The following is a 17,234-nucleotide window of genomic DNA, read 5'->3' as shown; positions in this document are numbered from 1 at the left end:
TAAAGTTGGTGTCCTATTGTTGTACAAGGGAGAGCAGAGACGATCCTTTTCTGAATATACAAGACGATTGTTTCTAGACTCTCGAGTTTCTTCGACTTTTGGGAAATCCCAAGTTTCCTTCCGACGACGACTTTTGGGGGCCCGGAGATATTATATGCACATAAAGATCAAGACGCCCAACAAAGTTGGGCCGATGAGTTATACTATATAAAGAGGGGGGGGGGGGGGGGGGGACTATACATATCTAGTCCATACATAGGGAATGAAATCGAGTGAATGACACGTCTATAATAATATATAACACACACAAACGACGCCGAGAGCTTCTTATAACAGCTCTGCATCCGCCTTTTTTCTCCGGCTGTTGCTGCTAGCTGCAGTTGTTGTATATATATCCGAATGGGAATTATTGATTTGGCATCATCATCATCATCATCATCACGGCACGGCTGATGAAACACGCAGCAGACGTGACGGCACAGAGAAAGCCCGGAGCTATCAGAGTTTGGTCGAATCGTCAACGGTTACCAGTAAAATATATATATTTGATATCGAAATAAATAAATACAACTTTCTTCTTATTCTTTTTCAGACCAACTTTGGCTCGGCTTGGCTGTATATCCATTCTGCTATGGATACAGATACAGGCCGGCAACACCACACCCTATTAAGGGGGTTGGAAGAGAAAGAGAAAAAAGGGGCTGGCTGGCCGTCTAAATAAGTATATTATCCAACAACAGAGTATATATAAGCGTATATATAGTATATATGAAAGGGATATCGGTTGCCGTGGACACGTCATATAACAGTTTTTCGGCTGTAGACTCTACACACACATAACACACATCAGTTGGTTGGACAAGTCATCCGGAGAAAGTTTTCCTCCAATCCCGTCCCGATTATTTCTTCTTCTTCTTTTGATCAGGAAAAAAACTCAAATTAAATTGTGTTAAATTTGACCTATTGCAGCGTGAATAATCGTGTTTGATTTTGAACGAGACACCGATTTCAATAGGAAGAAAAAGAATCAAAGGATGTTGCCGGGAATCGGCCAAAAGACCATCAAGGTAAAAAAAATCAAATCAAATTTATTTATTTATATAAATAAATCACGACAGCTATAGAGTATAGATATATCGGGCAATGCTTTTTTTCCCGCACTGCATTATTGATCGCTATAGGTCTTCTCTAGATATCTCTCTCTAGTCTCTAGTCTATATACACCCGTGGACGATTCTTTTTGATGATGGTGGTGGTGGTGGGCTTCTTAGATTTGCAGTCCCTGCCGGGCCTTATATTCTTTTGATTGTGTACCATAAATAAATATATATCTATATAAACCGAGAGTGAAAAGGATGGAGCTATAGTCTAGTGTACTGTATTTAAGAGCAGCAGCAGCAGCAGTAGCCTCGTCGTCGTCGGGGATATACCCCAAAAGCGTCAAGTGAATGCGAGTCATAAATCTGATCTGCGCAAAAACGGCGAGGCCCTGATAGCCCAGCACAGCAGCAACGGATAGGGAGATATATATACTATGCGCTATTTGAGATTAAATATATATATAGAAACGGTCTCTCATCTAACAGCAGAGCATATCTACTATACAGCAGTTAATACAAACCCTCCCAAAAAAGGAGCTACAGCCTCTCTTTGAGGACACTCGGTGGTGGCAATCAGTTGCGTGTGCGGCCGGTTAAATAGACACACACACACACATTCTACGCTGCGATGAAAAGAAGCAACTTCCTTCTTCTTCTTGTATCTATATTTAGAACCCCCATAGATCTCTCACTCGGCAACGCTTTTCACCGGGCAGAGAAAAGAATGAAGACCATTGAGTCACATATATAATAGTCATCAACATCTTACACATCAGAAATCTTTTGATGAAATGATGAAAAGGCATAGGGCGGCCCATAGTTACTTCATCGCAATATTGCACGTAATATTGCACCCGGTGGCGGCACATGGCACAAGGTATCTATAATATTCAGTCACTCGATGGCAGATTCTTCACAGGCCGGCGCAGCTGACGCGTATATACAACATCAGTAAAGGGTGGAAGCAAGTGATGAGGTACGGCTAGGAGCCCAGTGATGTACAATTCTATTACCGCAGGAACCAGGAGCAGCATCCACTCCATCCAGTCAGACACAGCTATAGTAGATCGATGAAAAGATTTCAGGGCTAAATAAGGAGCTAGAGAGCTATAGACGATCGTGCATAATAGGCCTATTCAAAGAAATGGAAATGACTTGTTCAAAAGCCTAGAGGGGAAATGAGGAAAATGTATGAGAAAAACTAGGTGGAAGAAGAAGTAAATATATACAAAAGTCTGCTGGTTGGCGATGAATCAAAGTTTATTGATCAATCTCCTTTGCAAACATATCGTGAAATGATGTCTGCTCTACTGGGAACTTGTTTTTTCTTCGTATGTTAGTCCAACTATCGCAAATGTCAAACGCTTCACTTCCACGACGGAGTGCCTCTGCCTAAAGCCAGCAGCAGCAGCAGCACGTCGTCATCATCCGGAAACTTCATCCCGCCGTCTCCGGAGGATGACTATGACTACGATCTACATCGATTCCGGCCGCCTCAACTTGTCGCTGCCAGGTATAAATCCATCCATCCTATACACACACACATCCATTTCATACATGAAAATCTCATTTGAAATAAAAAAGCATTTCTTGCTAGCGAGAAAAGAGACACAATGATATAAAGAAAAGTCTATATACGAGATTGGACACAAGTGGAGAATAGACTATTGTACACTGCACCCAGCGCATATGTTATATAATATTTATCTACATCATATGAAAATTCCCATCTGGTCTATAGAGTAGCTAGTCCATATAGTGTAGTAGTTCTAGACTCCCTTTCGGTCGATCAATTTCCTTAACATGTCCGGCTGTCTACAACACACACCGGCTCCTATATATCAACTGGCTCCTTATTCTTTTCTTTTTTCGTCTATATCTTCTATTTCACGAAAAATAAAAAGAAGAATAAATGTATATATTTCTTCTTCGTCTTTTCTTTTTTTGTATTCCCAAAATAAGATCGGCCGTTCATTTCGAACGTGATTCCAAACACATGGATCGTGAGCTGGCTGGTTTATCACCGCCAATCTATCCTCCTTACAAGGCGGATGCCAGCCGACCGTTTATACCCAAAACGGTCCTCTACGACCGACTGGTAATCAATTATATGTTTCAAAAGATGTATAATGATAACAAATGTGTTTTAAATCTTGATATATATTTTTTGGGGGGAGAGAGAGGGGCCTGCGTGCTGTTATATCTCTCTCGATCCGGTTAATTGAATGCAGATGAAAATGGCGCGGAGAGATAGAATAAATATCTAACGGAAATTGTCATTTGCAATTCAAATTTCTTCGTATAGACTCTGCGCTTCGATGGGTTCTACTTTGAGGATTCGCTTGCCTGGGGCTATTCCCGCAGGGCCGTCCACCCGGTCAAGTTGTGTTACTATCTGGAGGACGACACGATCTCGGTTCACGAGCCCGTCACTCCGGTTCGTTTATTCGACAGTCGTCTTCTTACTTTTTTCTTTCTTTTTGCTCTTTTGCGCTTAAATTACCATAATCACGTTAGGTATACATTTATATATATTATATAACACGCACATAGTGCTGTGGGCTGTATCTATAAAGAAATCCCGCGTGAATTTTCCTGATTTTTTTAAAATATTCTGGCGGAACGTTGCGCGGGTGTGTGGAGATTCAATTTTCAGCTACGGCCCACGCAAAACTTTTAAGTTTTTCTATTTTATTTATTCAAAGAATTCCGGGCGTCCGCAAGGGAAACTTGTCCGCCGCCATAAAGTTCTCAAGTCCGGTCACGAAACGAAAGATGAAGACGGACGTGGTGGTGCTGGACGAGACGACGAGAGCCCTGACAAATACTGGCACTGGAAAGATTTGAATGTGGCGTCAGACGTTGACATCTTTGGACGTCGATTCCGGCTGACCAACTGCAACCAATGGACCAGAGTAAATAAAGCCAAAAAATTCAAATAATTGAATTTGTTTTCCCCCCTAAAAGAATTTCAATATTTGATATATGTGTATGTGTATTTCTGTCGAAATCGCACAACAGGAATTCCTGATGAGCGCCGGAATACAAGTCAACGCGCCGGAAGACGTGCCGGAATCGCATCCGCCTTTGAAGAATAAGAACGACGCCGCCGCTGCGGCCTCACGATCCCGTTCTGCACCGCAGCGACGAAACCATCCGCTGAAAAAGTTTCTAGAACACGACGGCCAAATTCTCAGGTATATAGTCGGCCAACTGCATTCAAAATATTCCCGATCGATATCTAACCCCTCCCCACTATAATGTATAGAAAAAAGATTTGCATAAAATTGCCGCAACATTTTTTTAATTTATTTTTTCCTTTGGCGGAATTTAAAAAAAAAGATTCGGCTGCGTCTGGGACCGGCGCAATGAAGAGAACGTAGGGCTGGATGAGCGACTGAAACCGTACGTGATGCGCTACTTCCTGGTGGACGACACGATCCAGATCACCGATGCGGAATTCGAGAGCAATCAAAAGCGAGGCCTGTACAGCTCCAACCGAGCCCAGGAGGCGGTTCTGTTGCGACGCCAGAGATTACCCAAAGGTTGTTTTTTTTAGAGGGGGGCTCCTTGTTTTTCTTTTATTTTTTGGTTGGCCTATGAATTATTCATCGATCAAGTCTGTTCTGTTGTACGGAGTTTGTCTTCAGTCGCTTGGCGACGCCACTAACCGGATGAACGTGTTTTCCATTGCAGAACCGAGACCCATCATGACATCGCCAGCCGATGCGGCTGACATCACCTTCTACGACCCGCAGGATTTGATGCTGGCCAATGTCATTTCTGTTCACGGTCGACGGTAAGTTCCACTCCCAACACCCCCAACACGTACAAAGTTTGGGCAAAATTTTTATTTTTTTAAGGAGCCACCAACCCGCTCCTGTTTAGGAGCCACCCAAAATGGTTCCCCTGGGCTTGCGTGTCTCATTCAAGGAGCATTCAACCAGCCCAACACAACAAAAAAAGCGACTTTTCTCCTTATAGATCCATGCCCGTCCCTCCCTTCCGCTTTCGAGCTCAAATTGATCACATTTGAATTTCAAATGACAAGCCCCCGCTCCCGCCAGCAGCCCCTCAACCTTTGAAACACCCCCCTAAAGTCGATAACGACCGGCTCCTAAAAAAGAAGAAAAGTCGGGCACTTTGCTCCGGCCCAGCACACGTAAAACTAAAAGCTGGGCCAAAACTTTGCTCCTTTCACGCAATAGTTTCCAAAGAGACGTGTCTCTCCTCCTATTTTAGGAGTGGGGGTCTGTCAAAGTGCCCAGAGTATATAGGAAAAAAGGAATCAAATAGATTGAAATCTTTTTTTATTTTTTGTTTTGTTTTCAAACAGGTTCGTGTTGGTGGAAACGGGCGACGACTTTACACGATCTTTTTACCGCAATCATTTCGATGTCGTCGACTTCACTCCCGTACAATTGGATTAAACACGTTCTTCGAATTTTTTGACATTGAAACACACGAAAAAAAGAGAGAAAAAATAAAACACAACAAGGATAAATATTTTTCTTTTTCTTTTCTCACTCATTTTTGTGTGTGTGTGTGTGTAACATCTTTTTGTGTGTGTGTGTGTATTGATTTTTGTTAGTTTTTCAGGTTTTTTAGCTTTTTTTCTTTTTTAGTTTGTTTGAAATTGCGCGCGCGAGCAAAACACGATAAGGCAGAGTCGACCAATGAACTTGCACATCAAACGGCCTCGCAAGCGCGCTCTATGGGGGAGAAAAAGAACGAAAATATTTTTGACATTTCAAAAAAAAAACAAAAAAAAGGAAAAACACACACGTAAATATTACACACAATAATAAATGGAAGCCGTGAACAACAGTAAACGACAAAGCCACATCGAAAAAATAGGGAGGGAGAAAGAAATGCTTGAAGTAGAATATTTAGAAGAATGAAACATTTTGGGTTGGGGGGGCAGAAAACAAACAATGGCAGAGTATGTAATAATAATAGTATACAGATCATTTTGGTTCAAACATTGTGGGAATCGGGGATACTCTTTTTTTTCTTATTTTCCAGTTTTGTGTGTGGGGACTGAGACTGGTCGAAGTAAGCATGAATCTTCTTTGTGAATCAGTTCCTCCCAGACAAAATGAAACAGATGTGACAACAAACAGCAGGAGATGATTGGGCAAGAGTTCATTGAGAAACTGAAGACAGATATAGAGGAAGGAAGCGAAAAATGAGGAAGCATATATCACAGAAGTTAACTAATAATATATAATATAATATGTAGATGAGAGATTTTGAGAAGGTAAAGAGTATGTAAGTAGAGAACAGAGATAGATAAAGAGAGCGGGGAAAAATGGGCTTATTACAAACAAACAAAAGAGCAAAACATTTCTCAGTGGATGGGTTCTTTCAAAAACAGAGACAGCGATGAGAAGAGTGACTAGGAGCCAAAAAAAAAAGAACAAGAAATGGAATTCAATCAAACCTGGTATAGGAGGGGGAACTACTCCAGTGTAAAACAATCTTCATTTGCCATTCACCAAAAATCCAACAATTATTCTCCTTTTTTGTTTCTCTTTAAATATTACAAGTATATTGGGGAGAGGGATAGCTTTGTTATTCCTTTGAAACTCGTATGTGTGTGATAACTTTGTGCGTCACTGGACATAAATGACGTAAATCTCTCCCCCACTGGTCGATGAGTTTGGTGTCGTCAGTGGATATATCTCGCGAGGAAAAAAACCAACAAACAAAAAAGACAAATTTAGGAGAAGTTGTGGCAGTTTGATTTGAACTTGGTTCCCGTTTTTTTCCCAGCAAACACTAATTTGTTTGTTTGTTTTAATCCCGTTCGTTTAAGATGTGAACGAAACTAGCCGGGAAGACGCCTCGCCGTTTGGGGTCACTCTCCACGTAGCCTTCCATCCAATTCTCGTCTTCCGTCTTCTCGATCATGACTACAAGGATCTCACCCTCGCGGAACGATACCTCATCGTCATTATCCGCTTCGCAATCGTAAAGGGCCCGACACCGTCGTCCTGGACAAAAGCGGAAAAAACGGGAAAATTAGCAATTCAAATGAGGAACGTCAATCAATAAGTTAAGAGGATAAGATATGATGCCCATACCTCTGGCGGGTGGTAATGGCTTATCGTTGAATTCTCCATCCGACGGAGCCGATGATAGGCTCTCGGTGGAACGGCCGTTGCGACTGTTGAGCGGCTTCGATAAATTGACGACCGCACTAACATTAGCCGGAGTTGGAGGGGGCGGACCCCGAGGCCGATTAGAGCTTGTAGTGCTGGCCAGACTAGTGGCCGAGCCGTGTAATTTCCTCAACTGCGGCAATTCTCCTTTGGGCAATACAAGTTTAGCCCCGGCTAGAAAAATAAAAAAGACAAAATAATTATCCCGACGACAATTTGGCTACGTGAAGGAAAAACCTACGGAGATGGGCGGCCGAATGGTGGAAAGTGCGGGTCTTTGTCGAGTCGAGATAATCGGCGACGAGCGATTTCCTCGACTGAGAATGAGATTCGCTGGGCGGTTTCATCCGCTGCGTTGGGAAAGAGACGCCATAGTCGGAGGCGTTGCGACTGTGCGTGTTTTGCGACGAATCTCTGGTGAATGTCGACGAATTGGTCGACGTCGGAGGAGGAAGTGGGGCCGCTCTCTTTTTCAAACTTCCGACATTGGCGGCGGTGACAGCTGCAGCTGCTGCAGCAGCAGCGGAAGATGTTGTTGTTGTTGTTGTAGAGGAGGAATTGTTATTCTTTTTATTGGTCAGCACAGAGAGGCTGTTGCCAGATCCGGCCATAAGAGCGGCGGCTGTATTGACAGATGACCCCCCACTTCCGTTGCCCGTCGTCACTGCCGGAGGGAAGAAAGCCGCATTACGTGATGATTGATTTCCCCCACTGCCTCCGCCTCCTCCGCCTCCGCTGTTGGGACTGGAACCGGAACGTAAACTGTCGGAAGTCGAGGATCGCGAGCGGAGTTGCACTGGTGACTCTCGACCGGCAAAACTGGGCGGTCGTGATCGAACGCGTCGATCAGGAGTCGGAATTCCATTCTACATCAATCAAAATGTCAATCAGCTCGATTCGCGACTTGATTTCTTTTCTACTAAATTTACCACCGTGTTTTCAATGACTGTCATATCCTCGTCCGACAAGTCGATGGATCCGGCCTCATCCTGTGACAAGTTCCAATCAATGCTGACATTTTCCAACTGTGATTTCCGGTTTTGCGTTGACTGGCGAATCTGAATGACAAAAGAAATTCGATTTTTTTAAATTGTTGGACTTTTCAATCGATTGGGCAATTGTGACTACCAGGTCTTCGCAGACGGTGGATCCGTATTCTTTGGCCAGATCGACGGCCGTTCTCTTATCTTTGGTCTCGGCCACCACGTTGGCCCCGGAGCGCAGCAAAAGTTTCAGACATTCCGGCTGGTTGTAGAGGGCGCAATAGTGGACGGCCGTGTGTCCATCGACGGTCGTCGCGTCCAGATTGCTGGCGTTCTCCACCAGAAAGTCGACAATGTGAAGGGAATGGCCTCGTTCGCGACGGATCGCCATGTGCAAGGCCGTCTCTCCCGCGTTCTAAATTGGTAAAAAAAGAAAAAGAGAAAAACATTTTTCAGGAGGCTCAGGAGGAGCACAACACACGCGCGGCCAGGAACTAAATTCCTACGCTGTCAATGAAGGGCTTCGAAAAGTCGGCTCCTTCGACGTAGGCTTGTAAAAGCTGATGGATGTCTTTGTTATTGAGGGCGTGCTCGACGTCACTGTGCAAGTCACGTATGTCCGTACTCGTCTTGATGGCGAACTTCTTGTCAATGTACTTGGCCCGGATGAATTCGCTCCGCTCCTCCCTGAAGAATAAAGTCAAAACGTCATCACACAAAAATGTCCACAAAATTTTAGGCTTTTATACAAAATAGTTACATGGTGCTGTTGAGGTTGGGCTTTGAAATGTGCAGAGTCGCTTCCATAATCTCGTTGAAACTGTGGTTGGACATGTGCCGGGCAATGAGCAGTTGTGACGTTGGCACGTGATCCAGCTGTCATTTCATTAAAAGAGGAAAGGCAAAAGAAAAGAAAAAAAACGTTAAGTCAATAATGGCGTTGGCTGGGGTGTGCGCGCGCGACAGAGAGAGTGAATGAAACGCTGATGAAAGATGATGAACGGAGCTCTCACCACTAACGACTGGATTCGTGACACATGAACGCCCATTTCACGGTGTACGCCCGAGCATTCGATGCAGATGATTACGCCAAAGTTGGTCGACAACCACGTCGCATCTGAGCCAAATGACACACACAGAAAAAAATAAAATAAACCAATTAAGCAGACCGTTACAAAATGGCGCCATTTTTAAAAAAAAAGAAAAGAAACCACGACACATTTTCTTTCTTTTTTCGTTAGGAAAAAGAAAATAATGGAACTCATCCAGAGGGTCAAATTTTTCAAACAAAAAGAAAAGAATAATGGTTAACGATCAAACGATTTGGAAATTCCTTTGGCCAAAGAACAAACAAATGGCTAGCGGCTGGCCAAAGATAAATACTCTCATCATCTCTCTCGTTGATGACGTTTGAACGTCGAGAGGTCATCATCATCATCTGTTCTTATTCTTTTCTTTTATTCTTTTCTTTCCACGACGTGACGTGATTGACGTACCGTTCTGAGAACAGCAGTCGGCGCAGCGATCGTTGCCCGGCAGTCGCAAAACGTATCGGATAATGGCCTGCTGCAGTTCGAGGAAGCCTTGATTGACTTTGGGACCGTGACGGCCATTGTCGTCGAAGGCCTTCATCAGGGCTCCTTCCTTGCTGTTGACCATCACCGAAATCCAGGCCGCCATTTCTTCTTCCTCCTCCGTTTGAAAGTGGTAGGTTCGATTGTCTGCGTTTGGGTCAAATAGAAAATCCAAATAAAACAAGAAATGTTTTTAAAATGAACCCGGTTCAACTGCTGCCTTGCTCGTCTGTTATCAAAAAATGGTTAATGCACATCAACAACCGGATCACGCGCCCTTGTTTTTTGTTTAGTTATTTGCTGGCTGGTCGAAATTGGATTATACAATTTGACAGGAGCAACAAACAAAAGAAAAAGTACTAGAAATGAAACTACATAAATAAGATGGAAATGGTTGTTTTGTGTATATGTGGCCGAAATGGCCGCAAGGTCTTTCTCTGTGGTGGTGATGGTGGTGGTTGAAAACAAAGGACACCAAATAGAAAAAAAGAAATGAGATTTTTTGGTGAAGGCGCGGATGGCCGCCCATGAAAGAGTCAAATAACCTTGCGGCGAAAAAAGGTCTGGAGCGTGAAAATAAAAAGACCTTCCTCCATCGTCTTCCAACACCAGAAAAGAAAAAAAGAAAACAACTCGTATGGCGCGTTTAGTTTCACTTCAGTTCGTGACTGAGCCCGTGAGGAACGACGGTGAGCATATCCATCATCATTTACGAAGCTATACGGATAGGATGGGATGGGAGATAGTCCTTACACGAGATGAGATCGAAGCAGCGGCGATCCTCGGCGTGATTGGGCACGGGTTTGATCTGACAGGTGAGCAGGTTGACCCGGGTCGGCGGTTTGGTCTCGTCGGCGTGGTAGATGGAGAGAAATCCGTCGGCCCGCACTTCGCAGCGGCGCTTCTGCCACACCTTGCGCACTTTGCCTTCCGACTTTTTGAGCAGGAAGCCCGTCCGGCTCGAGCCGTGCTGCTTGTTGCCCTGCAGCTGGTGGCGAGAGTAACCCCCTCCGCCGCCATTGTTTCCCCCTCCGCCGCCGTTGTTGCTCCCGCCTCCGCTGTTGTTGGCGACGTTTCCACCAATTCCGCCGGCCATCCCTCCGCCGTTACCGCCGGCGCCTCCGGCGTGACTCTGCACAATTGGCTGCTGTTGCTGCTGCTGCTGCTGCCACGTAAACAAAAAGAAAACCACATTAATCCTCCTGGGCTTTGCTCTAACTCGTTTCGTGGCGTTCGCTCGGCTCTTTTCGGACGCGCACACAACAACAACAATCGACTAACTGGCAAAGTCTAAATAGATTGGACAGGCAGCGCGGCGTGTCTGCATTTTCATTGTTTCTACCCCCAGCACAGCAATTGAAATGAAATCCCTCCGGTTTTCTTGGAACTGTGTGACACTGACGGTCACGACAGTTCACGACCGAAGCCTCTCTCGCTCAAACCGCATCGATGACGCACGTCCGTGAGTCGTCGTCGTCGTTGTTTTGGTTGACGTAAACTGACCTCTTTGTCGAAAACGTGAGAACTTTTGAGCAATTGACGCAGGTCGGCCAATTGTTTGCGCTCCTCGTCCTGTTTCTGGCGGATCCGCTGCAATCCCTGCGACAGATCCGTAATGTACGAGCCGAAATGCTCGATCGTCTTGAGTCCGTCCTGGAAGTAACTGCAAGCAAAGCAAAACAAACAACGAATGATGAAAACGGAAATATAAAATAACCTTTTCTCTCTTTCTATCCCGCCAGCCATCAATCCATCCATCATTTGGATCAGTGGAGCACATCAATCGCACGATGGATGGCAATGGCGATTACTTGCGGGATCCATTCTTTCCCATTTTTAAAAAAGTTGCGGCCGCCCTTCAACAACGAGAATATCGTGAACAAACGCTTGATTGATTTCCATCCGGAGAGACCAGCTAGAACCTATTGCGTAACGTTTATATTACGGTCTCTCAAAGTCACGTCTTTCATTTGTTTTTTTTTGGGGCTTCTAAGGCCACCCGGGTAGGTATCAATAAGCCAAAGTCACTGATGCCTTATCTTGAATTGCGTCAATTCAATTAGCCCCGCAATTAATTCCGTAAAGGGGAGTCGATAGAAATTTAAAACAAATCGATTTGTATATACTTGTGCTGGGCGTGGTAGTACTCGAGGAGGTGCTGCAACAGTTCCACACCTTTTTTCGTCTTGATTTCGTTGACTTTCAGCAAATACTAAAAGAAAAAAGAAAAGAAATAAGAGAAATTTGTCAAACAACATTTCAAGGTTTTCTATCCAACGACAACAACAACAACAACAAACTAAAAGCGGAAGTATGCTTCGAGGGTGACTAATTGCTGCGCTATCCGTGCCGTCATTCCTCCAAACATTTTTCCCTCCCATTTTCTCAATTTTCTTTTCTTTTAATTTCTTTTCTTTTCTTTAAAATAAAAGATTAAGATCAAAAATGTCAAAAATTGGAAAGGAAAAGTGTCTAAATAATTACCTCACACATCTGTAGTTGAAACATTTTGCGTTCGGGATCGAGCTCTTCGGCCACTTCGGCGGCCGTGATCTCGGATCGGATGAATCCGGCTTCTTTGGCCTGGGCTTTCTTCTCCTTTTCCAGTTTGCCGTACTTGGTGTCGTAATCTTTACACGCCCGGTCAAAAGGCCGTTTCAAATCACCGCGGGCGCCTCTCAGATCGCCTTTCAGCAGACTGTCCAGGGGGAACTGCACGATGTTGGCACAATTCTGCATCTACGCTCACCCAACCACCACCACCACCGGGGGGAGGGCAACGAATAAAAAGGCGAATCAATACAAATGATGCTGGGATCTCAACAGTTTTTCTCCTCATCTTACCAGGGTCCGGAGCAGAGCCGAGAGCTCCTTGGTGACGACGGCGAACTTGATGAAAGCCGCTCCGATTTCGGCTTCTTGGTCTTTACTCAGGGCCGTCGTTCCAAGACGTTCCAGCGCCCGTGAAAGGTAGTTCTCATTATCCGTGTGCGCTGTGTGTGAATGTGACAATAAATTTCAGGTTTTTCAATTTTTGTTAAAAAAAAGATTTGATCTCTAGACACAATGGTGGTTGCCCAACAACAACAACAACAACAACGTCGTAAAAAAAAAGAGAGAGACACTTTGGGGAGCGTGCGAACCAGTTCTTTCATCCCCAATCAATGTTTCCTCCTCCTCTTTTATGATTATTATTTATTTCAAAAAAGTCGGGTACTAATTTTTAACGCGCCATTGGCCTGGGCGCAAACGCTAATGAACAAACCGCAGTTAAATGCAAGAGAGAGAAAGAAAGAAAAACAACACACACAGACACAAAAGGGCATCAGAATTAAGACTCGGTCTATAGTGTGAGCGCATTTAACTACATTATATTCCCTTTATATTCTTTCGCCCAAAAAAGTCCTTTTTGTGTTTTTTTTTAACGATTCAGACATAAAAGGTTAACACCGTGTGGCAGAAAAAAAAAAGTTACGAGTCCCCGGGTTGTTATTATTATTATATCGGATCATGACGCCGCCGCCTTTTTGGAATATCATCTACTATATACACTACTATAGACCGGTAGTACCGTTATATTATACACATCGCCAGCTCAAGAATAAAAGAAGAAGAAAAAATCACTGGCCAAAAAAGCTCTCTTCTCGCTTCTTTTTTAATTCCAGGGATTAGACACACAAAAGAAATTTCTTCTTCTCCTTTTTTTCTTTCTCTCTACCGAATACCAAAATTGGATTTCTACATTTTGATAGGGAAACTAGAATGGAGAGACCCCGTCCGTTTTGTCGGAATAAATCCTCCTTCTACCAGGGCCCTCCGAAAAAAAAGTTGTTATGTAAAATATTTTCAAGAAAATTTCTTTTCTTACCGTTGCCACTAGCGTGCATAGCTTTGACAGCTTTCTTCAACTTGGTAAGTCCTTCTCGGTCCACATCGAGGATCTGATTGTCAAAAAAAAAAGAAAAAGAATTAGACATCTACATAACATAAGAAATACAAATTCCACAAAGTCCACCGAGCATAACACACACACACACAATCTTAGTTACGAGAGTACAGTAACATTCCCGTCCGCCCCCTCTGGCATTCTTTTTTAAAACATCGATGCCATAGTTTCTCTCTCAAGCTCTTTTTTATTTTTTCCTCCTCCTCCTCCTCCTGCTATCACATTCCCAGTGGGTCCGGAAAACTTTGCTATCGATGACTTAGCAAAAGTCCCACATACCGTTGGCTGTGTTATGCCATCTGGTTATATAAAACTAATAATAACGTACTAGATTTCTCTTTTTTCTTCTTGTAAATCAGATTATTATTTTATGTAGTACCAAAAGATCTTTATTTTTATTTTTTCGGTAGTACAGAATAATTTAGAATAGTATAAAGGTCTTGGCTTCCTTTTTTCTCGGGGAGGGTATTGACGGGCGCCAAAAGGAATAAAACTTGGCGTTATATAGTAGTAGTAGGAGGTGGAGTTAGATGGATGAACGTTCACGAACAACTCATTATAACTCAATTACGACCGAAATGATAGGCTCAGTCAAAAAGGGACAACTACAGAATAAGAAAAAAGAGGGAAATTGAAAATAAAATGAAACGGTCGACCTTTACAAGGTTCTTTTTCTTTTCCCGTTTGGGAATCAACTGCTGGCATCATCTCACGCAATAAACCATAGAAGAAGAAAAAAACCTTTTTTTTTTGTTTTGTTTTATTTATACGGCGGCTCAGAGGCCTGGCAGAACACACATCTATTTGTTGTTGTCCTTTTGTTGTTCTAGTGGAAAACTGATCCGCTTTCTTTTTGTTTGTTTCTAGAATTATTTTTTTTTTAAATAAAAAACGAGAAATCTCTCAACCAGCTGCAGTCGAGGACAATTGTTACACGATATCCTTTATACATATACACTCCCCTGGACTTTAGAGCTTAGACTTATTTTTTTTTAAATGCCCCCCCAAAAAAGAGGAGGAGGGATCGATTTCAATGACGTAATGAGTTCTCCAGCAAAGTATATTTTTTTCCTTCTCCTTCCAACAGTCGCTGACTTTGATTCATTTCAAAGTGAGTGGAGACAGGTAACACAAAATAGAAGGGAGCAGAGCGGAAGCCAGTCCCCATCTACTCCACTTCCGCCGATTAGTTTCGGTGTATGCCCCCCTACACTGGCAAAGATAGACGACGGCCATCCCAACCGTCTCTCAACTTCAAAAGAAGAAGAAAAAAAAAATTTTTTGAGGGGGGGAAATGTCATCCGCATACAAAAGAGAAGAAAAAAAGAAGAAGAAAATATCATAAATAGAAAACGCCCAGAAAAAGTTGAGAGATTTCTGCTCGTATCAATTGGTAGGAAATGACAGCTGCTCGTAAAGAGAACATCTACCTGGAAAAATGGTGAACATTGTGACAATTTGTTGAAGGGCTCTCTCTCTCCCAGGAAACGGAAGTTCTCTCTCTTCTGGGCGCTTAATTACAATCAACAAGTCGCAAAAAAAAAAGAAACTAACCAACTTTGTGTGTGTGTGTGTAATGGCCGTCCTTCTTTTGTTTCAAGGGATATCTAACGTTATGTTCGGAATGCCCACGGATCCGATTTCTCTCCCTTTTATTTTTTCCCTCGCTCCATTTCCTAGTCGGATAAACCCTCGCTTCGTACACGTTCGTAAATAGTTACACACGTTCCAAGGTTCCGGTTACGATAGCGGATTGTCGGGACCTACCCCCCCTCCTCTACCAGCCATTTACCCCAATCCCCAATTGGATAGACGTCACATAGATAAACAACGACCGGAAATAAGGTTACGACGCGTCCGTGATCCGATCAAAAAGGCATAAATCCTTAAAATAAAAATAAAATAAAAGGTGGACCGGAACAATAATAATAAAACCAAATATTATACAACCGCCCCCCACCACCACCAGAAGAGAAAGGGCTGACCACCATCTAACCTTGGATCGATTCCCGCCATACTACGTACGTATGTATATACTAGAGTGTAGTTACGGAGGCTTCCGGACTGATGAGGAACGTGACAAAATAACTTTTTTTTTTTTGTGATCGAGTAGTGGCAGAAAATAACAACAGCAGCCAACAAAGAATAGAAATTGGGTTTCTCGGTTGTTGTTGTTTTTCTTACATATTGACGTCATTGGCAGACTGTACATATGCGCACAGAGTTGGCAGGGGCCTGGATCGATCGTGTGTGTGTGTATCAACGGCCGGGGAAAAATGTTTTCTTGTAGTATCTTTTTCTGTTGGCCTGCCAGGGAATCTCTACCAGCACACACTACTCTTTTTAGGACTATACCATGGTCTGTAATCCATCTTAATCCAGGGCCTACCCGTCCGTCACACCCGTATGATAAAACTACTCCTGGTGTTTGTGCGTTTTCAGCACGTCACATTCGCTTCCATTCTCATTTTTGTAACTATAAACAGACCAACAACAAACTTAGTTGATATCTAAGCAAACTATTTCTAGAATAATAATCAAAATTTCGAACCTCTTCCAGGGCGGCGACCGTTTGTCGACACTGCGACATGCGCGAAACGAACGTCGACGTTGTGGGCGAGTCGACATCTTCGCGGCTTTCTTCCACAAATTCCGAGACGCTGATTAATCCCGGCATGGCGGATGTTTGTTACTTTCACAGAAAACGTCAGAAAAATTCCCAACGGAAATGGCAGAGAGACGAGCAACAACACACACACGACGAAATAATAAAAAAATAAAATAAGACGAGGGATAGACAAACACACACACAACTTCGCAGACGACGAAAAAAGGATCAAAATGGCCACGGAAATGTTGATATACTCCCCTCCGGATGAAACTTTTTTTCTTCTTTTTTCTTCCAACAAAACTCTGCAATGTTGTTGTTTTCAAGGCTTATTATTATTATTCTAGTTTTTTCTCTTAGATTTATGGCGTTTCTTTTTACGTCTAGTAGGCGAGTTTCGTTTTGTTTTAGTTATCCATTGGTAACGATGATTCCCACCAGTTGTGAGTCAGCAGAGAGCAAACTGATGATGGTTTTCGACACGGTCATGGCTGAATTGTTTCTTCCTTTTTTTCTTTTTTTTTTTTAAATCACTATGACTTTGAGATAGACTTAGCCAGAAGGGATGGTTCACGAGAAAAAATAATTGTTGAGAGGGTTACACGATTTGCATGAAACAATTGTGTGGTGAGAAGACGTGTTTGTCTATTACAATCAATTGAAGCACATTATCAATACACACAAATTCGATTTACAGCAATTTTTTTCGTTTTGCTATGAAGCCGTAAACGCACACCCCACCCAACACGTTTGACGTTTCACGTTAGACTACACTCTAGAAAGACGAAACGCCCTCAGCCCCTCAGTGGCCATGAAAATTTTTCTGGGTTTGGTTTGATTGTTGCTAAAACGCCATCTA

The 17,234-nt window shown here is 43.3% G+C and overlaps 2 protein-coding genes across 7 annotated transcripts; one reads left to right on the top strand and one right to left on the bottom strand.

The window, feature by feature from the left end:
• Window positions 1-811: 811 nt before the first annotated feature.
• On the top strand, window positions 812-5,563 carry LOC124205896 (EF-hand domain-containing family member C2-like). The gene is made up of 9 exons (XM_046603467.1): window positions 812-1,067; window positions 2,441-2,613; window positions 3,063-3,198; window positions 3,406-3,537; window positions 3,806-4,015; window positions 4,122-4,297; window positions 4,443-4,645; window positions 4,797-4,899; window positions 5,437-5,563. Exons 1-9 carry the CDS (start codon window positions 1,035-1,037, stop codon window positions 5,528-5,530), a joined length of 1,260 nt encoding a protein of 419 aa, XP_046459423.1. The 5' UTR covers window positions 812-1,034; the 3' UTR covers window positions 5,531-5,563.
• On the bottom strand, window positions 5,394-17,166 carry LOC124205894 (arfGAP with SH3 domain, ANK repeat and PH domain-containing protein-like). Of its 6 annotated transcripts, none has more exons than XM_046603462.1 (17): window positions 16,757-17,157; window positions 16,319-16,680; window positions 13,690-13,762; window positions 12,666-12,814; window positions 12,306-12,560; window positions 11,948-12,033; window positions 11,325-11,484; window positions 10,575-10,986; window positions 9,744-9,968; window positions 9,261-9,364; window positions 9,008-9,123; window positions 8,754-8,934; window positions 8,393-8,662; window positions 8,194-8,322; window positions 7,506-8,130; window positions 7,187-7,438; window positions 5,394-7,096 (listed from the first exon to the last, which is right to left on the bottom strand). In XM_046603462.1, the coding sequence occupies exons 2-17, from the start codon at window positions 16,442-16,444 to the stop codon at window positions 6,900-6,902; spliced, it is 3,360 nt and encodes a 1,119-aa protein (XP_046459418.1). In that variant the 5' UTR covers window positions 16,445-16,680; window positions 16,757-17,157; the 3' UTR covers window positions 5,394-6,899. The 6 variants fall into 6 exon arrangements, with proteins under 6 accessions (XP_046459418.1, XP_046459420.1, XP_046459419.1 ...); XM_046603464.1 differs by having other exon boundaries at window positions 10,575-10,983; XM_046603463.1 differs by having other exon boundaries at window positions 10,575-10,983; window positions 16,319-17,166.
• Between the last annotated feature and the right edge of the window lie 68 nt (window positions 17,167-17,234).

Source organism: Daphnia pulex, chromosome 10 (genome assembly GCF_021134715.1).
Source record: "Daphnia pulex isolate KAP4 chromosome 10, ASM2113471v1".
In the NCBI taxonomy this organism is placed as follows: domain Eukaryota; kingdom Metazoa; phylum Arthropoda; class Branchiopoda; order Diplostraca; family Daphniidae; genus Daphnia; species Daphnia pulex.
The sequence above is the reverse complement of the archived record's forward strand: the minus strand, read 5'-3'. Positions and strand labels throughout refer to the sequence as shown.